This window comes from Aquarana catesbeiana, linkage group LG06 (assembly GCF_042186555.1).
Source record: "Aquarana catesbeiana isolate 2022-GZ linkage group LG06, ASM4218655v1, whole genome shotgun sequence".
Taxonomy (NCBI): Eukaryota; Metazoa; Chordata; class Amphibia; order Anura; family Ranidae; genus Aquarana; species Aquarana catesbeiana.
In genome coordinates, this window is record NC_133329.1 from 3848739 (window position 1) to 3860312 (window position 11574).

The following is an 11574-nucleotide window of genomic DNA, read 5'->3' on the forward strand; positions in this document are numbered from 1 at the left end:
TGGGGCAAAGATTTGTGCTGGGAGAGGGGGAATTTAGCAGGGGGTCGTACTGGTAGGAGGGGAACGTTTTTGTTTGGGGGGAGTTGTTTGCTGACACATAATGCTCACACATCTTGGGGGGAGCGCAGTTTGGAATCTTTGCTAGATGACTTTGTCCCGTCACAGTTAATGAAGAGGGTCTTTTTTATCTTTTACTGGACCTTTTAGTGAGCTCTGTAGCAGGCTACTTGTGGACAATCACCAGCCCATTGGACGGGATGTCTTTTGAGCTGAAGATTCTTTTGCATGCTTTCCAGAGTTTTGCATTCCCCGTTATTATGACAAAAGACTGCGTCATGGGGTAGAACAAGACAAAAAAACCAAGAAAAAAACATAGCAGCCCCATCCACGTTGAAGGACTTTAAGAAAAAGGAAAAGACGGCACCATAAAAAGCCATGTGCAGGGTGACCAGCAGGATCATGGTCTGGGCTGCCCTGACATGGGCTTGAGTCTGAGGGTGACACGAGTCAGTCTTATTTTTCTTTATCCTCCTGGTGTGTCTCCAGAGAGAGGCCAGTGTCACTCCTATTGGGACCAGAGTCAGCAGGAGCGGCAGAATTAATCCCACAAAGGCAGCAATGAGATAAGCCTCTCTGATCCCAAGGGAGCAAATGTCCTCCGTAGAGTCACGGGTTGAATTTCCAGTGGAGCCTTGGTCGCAGTCAATATAGATGTTCCAGTTTGAGGGCATTGCTATACAGAAGGACAGGCCAACAGATGCAACTAAAAGCTTTGGTACCAAGCCAGGAATTTTCATCTTCAAAGCCAGTAGAATCCCTTTGGAAAAGTTGACAATTTTCAGACAATAGTAAGAGCCGAGCAAAGTGGTGACCCAAAGGTTGCAGCTAACAAGGAAAACGCCAATATTGATTAATACCAGGTGAGATGAGGCATATGATTTGACAGGAAGGGCATTTACGAGGGACATGTCCAAGCTCAGCATGATCTGCAGTGGAATGTTGATTGCTGCAATGAAACTGAGAATTTGATCAGATGGGCTCAGGCGGAGACCAGATCTCCATTCCATAATATTAACATGTACAGTCCATGAATTGGAGGCACAGCCAAGGACTATGGCAGAAAAGCTGATCAGTAACATCAGGAGAGAAATGAGAGGCAACATGTTTGCTGTGTGTCGGTGTTCATCTACTCCTCTAATTATATCTGTGGAGGAGACCGGGGGCTGTAGAGCTCAATGCAAATTGTTTTAGATCATCGAGTTACCTTTGTTGTTATTGTATATTGTTTGTTGACATAGATACGGCCTGTAGCTGGAATGATTGATGACGATGTTGACTTCTTTCATTATTTTTCTCAGAAAAATGTTTTTCTCTTTTTTGGTTGTGTAATTAGACGCATCGGTGACCAGCTGAAGTCACAAGATTCAATTTATAGAAAAAAAAAACAAGATTCACTCATTTTTTTTAACTCATTGACATTGTTATCTTTGTAATACATTTTTGAAAACCAAAAAGTACTGGTAGTTAGGATACATTCACACTGGTGAATGTTCTCAACACCGTTCAGATGCGAGAAGCCCAGTGGGAGTTCCTGGCAATTAGCCGGGGGAGGCAGCCCCTTTGAAACCAATGGGAAGTCTCCTGGCTCCCTCAGCTTATCATGGTTGCTCGTATGTGGATAGCACCGGGTCTCCTGGATGCTACCATCCAGGAGACTATCATCTAGGAGACAATCATCCAGGAGACTATCATCCAGGAAACTATTATCCAGGAGACTATCATCCAGGAGACTATTATCCAGGAGACTATCATCCAGGAGACTATGATCCAGGAGACTATCATCTAGGAGACTATCATCCAGGAGACTATCATCTAGGAGACTATCATCCAGGAGACTATCATCTAGGAGACTATCATCTAGGAGACTATCATCTACAGGTAGGAGACTATCATCCAGGAGACTATCATCCAGGAGACTGTTATCCAGGAGACTATTATCCAGGAGACTATTATCCAGGAGACTGCGGAACGGAACGGTTTATTATCAGAACCTGCGAACGGACTGAAAATTCGCACGAACGTTAGAACCCCATTAACGTCTATGGGACTCGAACGTTCAAAATCAAAAGTGCTCATTTTAAAGGCTAATTTGCATGGTATTGTCCTAAAAAGGGTTTGGAGACCCGGGTCCTGCCCCAGGGGACATGTATCAATGCAAAAAAAAGTTTAAAAATGGCCGTTTTTTCGGGAGCAGTGATTTTAATGATGCTTAAAGTTAAAAAATAAAAGTGAAATATTCCTTTAAATATCGTACTTGGGGCGTGTCTATAGTATGCCTGTAAAGTGGCGCATGTTTCCCGTGTTTAGAACAGTCCCTGCACAAAATTACATTTTTAAAGTAATAAAAGTCATTTAAAACTGCTTGCGGCTCTTTTTAAGCTTTTTGGAAAACCATAGGGAAGGGTTATCACCCCTGTAACATTTGTTTTGCTATGAAAAAAATAAAAAATAAAAAGTGCGCTTACAATGTGAAAATACACAAATAAATGTGGATGAATGTAAATAATTAAACATGTAAACCAAAATGTGGTGAAGACAAATTGATAACTCAATATATTGTATAAGTGTGTACGTGCAAAACGTATAAACCCAGTGATGTGACAAGGTAAAACCTATGAGAAGTATATATATATGAGATACAAAACAATGAATTCAAAGTGTATAAAAATAAAAAACTAAAAATTACAAATCCCAGTCCGTGAATTCAATCATGAAAAGTTCATTAGTGAAAGCACTTCCTTCCACTATGCAGCTTTGCAGTCGACAAAATCCCTATAGATGGATCAACAAAGGAGAGGGATATGCAAAGTGGTGCAACTCCACTTGGGGTGACTCCAATGAGTAAGAACAAGAAAGGTGGACCCTTACCCTCCGTGTTGGACCCCCTCGCTCGCAGGGTCTATCGAGCATGCAGATTTTGCCCTCTGCAGGGACCGTGTGTTGAGAGGATCTCCGCGGCAGCTGTCAGGAATGTTATCTTCGGTGCGGGCTGGTCCAAGTAATGCGCCTGGAGGGGGGGAAAAGAAAGCTCTCTTGCTCCCAGTGTGGCAAAGGAAAAAGCAAAAGAGCGGGGCTCCAATAGTGTAAAAAGTTTATTTGTAAACTTTGAAGACATCAACTAATGACGAAACATGTAGGGCGTGGCTACGTTGTAAGCCGTCACGATTGCCCCATGTTATGCACGGGTTATTGTACGTTTTTTATGCTGGCTTGTTTCTAAACTGTTCTTATAACTTACGGAGTGTGCACTCTCCGTTCTGGTTTTTATTTTTATTTTTACAAATAAACTTTTTACACTATTGGAGCCCCGCTCTTTTGCTTTTTCCTTTGCCACACTGGGAGCAAGAGAGCTTTCTCCCCCCCCCCCCCTCCAGGCACATTACCTGGACCAGCCCGCACCGAAGATAACATTCCTGACAGCTGCCGCGGAGATCCTCTCAACACACGGTCCCTACAGAGGGCAAAATCTGCATGCTCGATAGACCCTGCGAGCGAAGGGGTCCAACACGGAGGGTAAGGGTCCACCTTTCTTATTCTTACTCATTGGAGTCACCCCCAGTGGAGTTGCACCACTTTGCATATTCCTCTCCTTTGTTGATCCATCTATAGGGATTTTGGCGACTGCAAAGCTGCACAGTGGAAGGAAGTGCTTTCACTAATGAACTTTTCATGATTGAATTCACGGACTGGGATTTGTAATTTTTAGTTTTTTATTTTTATACACTTTGAATTCATTGTTTTGTATCTCATATATATACTTCTCATAGGTTTTACCTTGTCACATCACTGGGTTTATACGTTTTGCACGTACACACCTATACAATATATTGAGTTATCAATTTGTCTTCACCACATTTTGGTTTACATGTTTAATTATTTACATTCATCCACATTTATTTGTGTATTTTCACATTGTAAGCGCACTTTTTATTTTTTATTTTTTTCATGGTATACACAGATATTGGTGTCTTTTAAGTGCTGCTATCAATTTGCTTTTTTTATTTCGCTCTGCAGCACGGTTTTTCCTTTTCCATTTGACATTTGATTTGCTGTCTGTGCTCCTCTTCAGAAGATTTCACCTCACTTTCTGTCCCAATGACAAATATTTTTTGAAAATTTGGGGTTTTTTGTTAAACAAGGATTGGTAATAAAGCATCAGTGGAAAGGAGAAATGTTTTTCCCATATTAACTCTTACAGGAAAGAATTTCCCTTCCTAGGGGTAGATTTCATCTCACTTCCTGTTGTCTCCTTCCGTTTGCAAGTAGGAGTTGTTTGTAAGTTGAATGTTTGAAAGTAGGGGCCTGCCCTATATACTCAGCAGAAATTTGGGCCTTAGGTGCTGTTGTGGCCACAACACTGTAAGCCCTCACAGGGCCCTGCTGTGAAATAGTAGATCAAGAATTATAATTACATGTCCCTATTTTTTTTTTTTTTTTTTTTTCAAAAAGATTTTATTTGATTTTCAGAGAATACAGTTAATAATGCAGTCTTGTGTACAGTCTTGTTTTGTATCATAAACAGAAGTAGATAATAGAAAAACTACTTGGTTACAAAAATTGGTGTTTACAGTAAGAGAGGATTTCCAATGTATGTACCCATGCGGGTTACTGCGTGACATGTTTACCAGATCATAGCAATGCAATAAATGGTAACAAATAGTGGAAACCTGGATGGATCTGTTAGTAACCCTGAATACATGGCATTTTAGAACCTGAAAAAAAAAACCACAGAGAAAATAGTACTAAGAGAGAAAATAACAAAAACAGGGGGGGGGGGGGTGGGTAGATGGGGGGGGAGGGGGAAGAGGGGGGGGGGGGGGGGAGCCCTATATAGATTGATACAATTAATATAGTATGATGTAATGTCGTATAATTATTGTCCAGCATTAATGGTTATTTCTGTTTGAAGTATATAATTATTTATAATCATTTATAAACATTGTGTAGACCCACTGACGTTGACGTTGGGACTGGCGTTAGGTTGGCTGAAGTCAGAGATAGGAGTGTGATTTCGATTGTAGTCTTGAGTTGGCATCGGGAGGACGGAATCAAAATATGAAAAGGAAGATGAGCTGATGTTTGAAATCTCTTCTTTTGAAAGAGATACATGCATAAAGGCTTGCCATTTGGAGTAGAAGTGATCTAATGATTTTTTTTGTTTGAAGTCCGTGTTTAGGCGGTCTTTGAGTAAAAGTTGCATGAGGTCCCGTTTGACTTGAGTGATATTGGGGCTTACAGGTGTAATCCAGTTTTTTAAGATGGTTCTTCGTGCAGTTAATAGGCAAGTCAAGGACCACCCTTTGTGTGATGTGGTGTCCTTCAGAGGCTTTGAAGAGCCGACCTTGGTGACGGTCGTTTTGGACCATGGCAGTAGGATTGGGTCCCAGTAGCCGAAGATAAGAAGCAGAGGATCCTTGGGTAGTTTAGTTAAGGTCACTTTAAATATGTAGGCTATAACTTGGTCCCAGAAAGTGGATATGTAGGAGCAGTACCAGTATCGATGAGCTAAGGAGGGTTTCTGGTGTTTACAGAGGGGGCAGATGGCTTTGTTTTTGTCCGTTTTGGAAAATAAGAAAGGTATATGTGCCCTGTGGGCTATTTTCAGTTGTGTTTCTCTCCATATTTCATTTGGTGTAATCTTTTGGACTGCGTTGAGCCCTTGTAAGATTTTTTCTACTAGATTTGAATCAGGGAAGTCTTTATTCCAGTTTTTAATTGACGATGACGAGAGAGGTGGGGAGGATTTGTTGAGGAGTGGTTTGTATATGTCCGAGATTTTGTATGTGTTACTCTTTATCATTTGATCCGTGACATTTGTTTGGAACCTTTTGTCGTCTTGATTGCACGCCTCCCTTAAGAAACTGATACATTGCCTATAGTAGAAGTTGTGAGTGGAGGGTAGAGAGAAGGTTTTCGCGATGTTAGCGAAGGGTAGTGGTTGACCCGTCTGGGTGTTGCAGAGCTGAGAGAATTTAGTTAGGCCTTTCTGTTCCCATGTTTTGAATGGTTTGTGTTCTAGACACGGCGGAAATGCCGGATTTCCTTGAATCGGGAGGTGTATTGACAGAAGAGGGGATACCTTTAGTATTTTCCTTGATTCTCTCCACGCTACTGCTGTGTCTCTTAATAGGAGATTATGTTGGTGGGGAGAGGGGACTGACTTCCATCTGCAGTGTAAGAGGGCTACAAGTGAGTAGGGATGGGCCATGTGTGATTCCAAAGAGAAATTTGAGTATCGAGAGGACTGGGTTATCCAGTCTAGACTTGTTCTTAGCAAACATGCAAGGTTATACATTCTGACATGCGGGAGACTGATGCCCCCTTCGCGCCTGGGAAGATATAGTTTTTTCAAAGCTATACGTGGTCGTTTGTTCCGCCATAGGAATTTAGATATAGCGTTATTAAGTGAGGTCACATCTTTATGATGGAGAAGTAGTGGGATGGTTTGCATGGGGTAAAGTAGTCTGGCAAAACTGACCATTTTTATTAAGTGACATCTTCCCAGAAGCGAAAGGGGGAGATCCATCCAGGTATTTAATTCCTGAGTTATTTTTGACACCAAAGGAGGGTAATTGAGATGATATAACGAGGAAGGGAGTTTTCCTATTTTTATTCCTAAGTATGTAATGTGGGATTTAGCAACGGGGAAAATTGAATGTTGGGTCCATTTAGGTGCGGAGTGGGAACCGATGGGAAGAATTTCGCTTTTGGTGTAATTAATACGGAGACCCGAGCACAAGCGAAGTTCATCGAATACATTTTTTATGGTTAGCATATCAGACGAAGGGTTGGCTGAAAATATAAGGACGTCATCTGCAAAAAGTGAGGTACGTAAGTCGTGTGGGCCTATCTTTAAGCCATGTAGGGGGGCTACTGATGTTAGATATCTGGAAAGTGGTTCTAGTGCTATATTGAAGAGGAGTGGTGATAGGGGGCAGCCCTGGCGTGTGCCCTTATGGAGGCGAAATTCTTCAGATAGGAGACCTGCCGCCACTAACCTTGCTGTCGGAGCTGTGTACATGGCGGTAATAAGGTGGTGGAAGGGGCCAGAGAATCCTATTGCCTTCATTGTCATGGATAACCAGTCAAAGCTGACGTTATCAAACGCTTTTTCTGCGTCTAGCGTAATAATGGCATGATCCGTGTTTGGGTGATGTGTTGCGTGTTCTAGGGCCAGCATAACTTTGCGGATGTTAAGGGTGGCTGTTCGTCCTTTAATAAAACCTGACTGGGCGGGGTGAATTAGAGAAGGCATGATGTCTGCTAGTCTGGTGGCTACAATTTTTGAGAGGATTTTGACATCAAGGTTGAGAAGTGATATGGGCCTGTATGATCCTGGTTCTTGCGGGTCTTTTCCCTTTTTTGCCAGTAGTTTTATGATGGCTTGGTTCCCCGAATGAAGGTATGAACCCCCTGACCATATATGTTGATATACTTGGAGGAGAGTAGATTCTAATAGGGGTTGTAGGGTCTTGTAGAATTCGCTGGTGAGGCCATCCGGGCCTGGGGCTTTAGACAAGGTTAAGTTGCGGATAGTTGCCGATATTTCGGGGAGAGTGATAGGTGCGTTTAGGGTTTCTAGTTGTGTTGGGGAGATTTTGGGAAGGGTTATTTTTTCTAGAAAAACGCGTGCTGTTTGTGGATCTATCGGATCTGAGGCATAAAGAGAGGAGTAGAATTGTTGCATGACTTTGTTAATTGGGAGTGGAGTGGCATGGAGGGTGCCCGCTTTGTCACGTAGGGATGTGATATGGGTTGGGCGGAATGGACCTTTGCAAAGTCTGGATAGGAGTTTTCCTGCTTTATTCCCAAATTTATGGAAAGATGCATCTAAATAGGCCTTCTTGGTGTTTTCTAGATTGTTTACCCAAACGTCAAAATCCCTTTTTGCTATCTGCCATTCAGAGCGTGTTATTGGGGAGTCATTGGTGTACATATCTCGTTGTGCCCGGTGTAGACGAGAGCTAGCTTCTTTGTATTTAGTTAGGGTGTTGCGTTTGAATGATGTTGCATAGGAAATGATACGGCCTCTCAGGAAGGCTTTACCAGCGTCCCAAAATAGGTTGGGGTCGTGTATGTGTGGGGCGTTGTTCGAGGAGTATTCAGCCCAAGCGTCGGAGATGTAGTTTTGGAAGTCGGTGTTGTTGTATAGATAAGATGGGAACCGCCATATATTGGGGTGTGGAGGTAGGTCTAGATTATCTAGTGTCACTTCTATAGGGGCATGATCTGAGATAGTGATGTCGTGGATGGTGGAGTTTTGGAGGTAGGGTAGAAGGTTGTCAGAGCCGAAGGTGTAGTCTATTCTGGTGAATGTTTTGTGTGGATTAGAGTAGAAAGTGAATTCCCTGTCTGCCGGGTGGGAAAGGCGCCATAGATCCTGGAAATGGTTGGATTCCATGGTGCTAGCCAGGAGGGAAGGGGGTAGTGGGTTAGTGTCCTTTTTTGGTCTTTTTTGTGAGGACCTGTCATCCATCTGATGGAGTGTGTCATTAAAATCTCCTCCGATTAGATGAGGGAGATGTGTGTTTTCTAGAAGCCAACTGGATAGTTCAGTGTAGAATTGTCTGCTTGGATTATTAGGGGCGTAAACATTTGTTATAGCTAGTTCTTTGGAGCCTATTTTTATGTGTACCGTGAGTAGACGGCCCTGGTCGTCGTTTTTTGCGGACAAGACTGTGCACGGGAGGTTTTTGTGTATGAGTAAGAGAACGCCAGCTTTGCGTCCTGTTGCCTCTGAGCCTAGAACAGTGCCAACCCAGAGTTTCTTCATGCGATGAAAGTCTGAGGCCGGTAAATGGGATTCCTGAAGAAGTGCTATATCGGCTTTGAGCCGCTTGAGATGCCTGAGGATTTTCATTCTCTTTTGGGGGGATCTGAGACCCTTTACATTCCAGGAGAGTATTTTCATATTAGGGGGGTAAAAAAGGGATGTGTGTTATTAAGTGTGTTTTAATATTATGTGGAAGGTGTGGTAGTACGTCAGGTGTGTCTGGAGGTCTGAGATTGTTATGTGGGATGTGTATAAGTACGGGAATGGATTTGATTTGGCTAGGGCCGCGAGGGAGAGGGGGGGGGGGGAAAGGGGATTTAACCTGTAAAGGAAGCAACAAAGTGAGAAATATCACTAGTAAAACATACGAACATGGAAACTTCGCTTTTTTCCGCATGGAGTCACTGTGTAGGTCAGCTCCCATCTCAGGACGGTGATGATATAGTCCCAGAGAGCCCTTGGCCGTAAGGCAAGTGTTCATGTGGGCAACAAGGGGACACATATGAGGGGAGGGAGGGAGTGCAGTTGTCCGCACACAGTGAGGCCATGAGGATGTAGAAAAAAGAAGAACATTGTCATTTACTAAAAGAAATAACTTGCTAGGAAGGGACCTGTAAGAAAGAGATTACAATGGAAAGGCAAACATATGCAAACGAGAAATATTGTACATTACGTGAAGATGAGGTACAGTTGGTACGTGGAACCTGAGGGAGGACAGAGATAACTTTACTGTCCAAAATTCTTGGGACCGATGGAGGTGGGTGTCAGGTTTTAGTTCAGCGATGCGTAAAGCGGTGTTGGTCCGGAATCGAGGGTCTAAATCGCTTGGGGGAGTCTTTACGCGGGCTTCGTTGATCCAGGGAGCGATTGATTGAAGTACCTTTCGACGGGGTGTGTTGTTGAGTGTTGGGAAGTAGGGACCGCATATATGCCTCTGCTTCTGTGGGTTCCTGGAAGGAGAGTTGGTCCCCGTTGGGTGTTTTGAGGCGTAGGGTGGCCGGGAAGGCTAGGGTGAACTTGATCTGTTGCTTGAAGAGTTCAGAGCATATTTGTTGAAAGGCCTTGCGTTTCTTGGAGACTTCGATGGAGTAATCAGCAAAAATCAGGACTCTCACTCCGTCAATTTGTAGTGAGCGAGATTGTCTAAATTTTTGAAGAATGAGAGCCTTGTCGGAGTAATTTAGATATTTGGCTATGATGGGCCGAGGAGTCTTGCGTTCTTCATTATACGACCCCATCCTGTGAGCGCGTTCCACTGTGCAGGGGCCTGTCAGGCCTAGCGCCTCGGGTATGTGTTGGGAGCAAAAGTCCATTAGGGCAGATGCTTGGAGGGATTCCGGAATCCCTACGAATCGCAGGTTGCTCCTTCTGGATCTATTTTCCAAATCATCAAGTTTTTGGAGTATATATTGGTTCGTTTTGTCTTGTGCCTGTTCCGTGGCTTGAGCTTGGTATATCTCTTCCTCCATGCTTGATTGGCGGTGTTCTAGTTCGTTTAGCCTAGTGTTGTGTTCTCCTAGCTGGGCCTTTATTTGTTTCATCCCCGCATTTACAGCCTTTTCTACTGAAGCAGAAATCATAGGGGACAGAAGTGCTGCCACTGCCTGTGCTATGCGCTCGGTTTTGTGGTCCCCGGCGAGTTGTAGGGGGGTAGCTGGCATGGAGAAGGCCTGAGGAGGGGGTGCTTGAGGAGAGGGAGCCTGGGAGTGTGGCTGGGTAGGGGGTGCCTTAGGGGATGTGAGTGGAGCTATGCTTCCACTTACTTCCATCTCCGCTGTGTGTTGTTGCTGCTGCTGCGCGCCTGTGCAGGTTTCCGTGTAGGCCGAAGCCGGGGCCTCGATTTGCGGCTGAGCCGGCGGCGTCAGGGCCGTGTTGGAGCGGGAGCTGCGGACCTCCACAAAGCGGTCCATAGGGCGGGTGCAGGTGCCCGAGGCGGCCGATGGAGGTATCTGGCTTCTCGGCCGGTTTTTTAGGCAGATTTATGTGTCCTAAGAGCGGGAGCTGTGAGAGAGTGCAGCTACTCCATGCGGCGCCGGAACCGGAAGTACATGTCCCTATTAAACAGGGGCTGAAAAATTGGGCCTTAGGCACTGGTGCTGGTGCCACAACACTGCAACCCCTCACAGATACTCTAGTTGGAACACAGAAACGACCCCTGCTGCAAAGTATTGCATCAAAAATTGTAATTACATGTCCCTGTTAAACAGGGACTGAAAAATTGTGCCTTAGGCACTGGTGGCGGCGCCCAGAACCAAAAATGTTCTTACAAGCTATCAGCGTGATCATTGAGGAGGAAGAGGATAATTACTCAGGATAGTCACTCAGCATCAGCATAGGCAGTCTTTGAAGGGATCTGAGATTTCAAAAAAAATTATTCGGTTACATCAGCATCAGGTGCTTGGTAGCTGGTGGTGATCCAAGACTGATTCATTTTTATGAAGGTCAGTCGATCGACCGAGTCAGTGGACAGACACACCCTGTGATCGGTTACAAAGCCTCGAGCAGCACTGAATGTGCATTCTGAAAGTCAGATCTTGCCCCTAGGTATTCCTGCACCATGTAAAACAGGCGCTGGCGATGGTTGCTGGAACCGATCATACCTTGGGGCTGCGGACCAAAAAATTTTCTGAACGCATCGGTCAGACGGCCACCTTCTCCACCGCTCCTTCTTTGACTGACCGAAGCCTCAGCAACACGTTGTCCAGAAACAGGAGTTTGTAACCTCCCAGTCTCTGGGAACG

The 11574-nt window shown here is 44.4% G+C and overlaps 1 protein-coding gene across 1 annotated transcript; it reads right to left on the minus strand.

The window, feature by feature from the left end:
• Positions 1 to 203: 203 nt before the first annotated feature.
• On the minus strand, positions 204 to 1163 carry LOC141147387 (taste receptor type 2 member 140-like). The gene has a single exon (XM_073634620.1). The coding sequence runs from the start codon at positions 1161 to 1163 to the stop codon at positions 204 to 206; it is 960 nt and encodes a 319-aa protein (XP_073490721.1).
• Between the last annotated feature and the right edge of the window lie 10411 nt (positions 1164 to 11574).

Bases quoted from the DNA above. Each gene is read 5' to 3' on its own strand.
- LOC141147387 (XM_073634620.1), bottom strand. From the start codon at position 1,163: ATGTTGCCTCTCATTTCTCTCCTGATGTTACTGATCAGCTTTTCTGCC.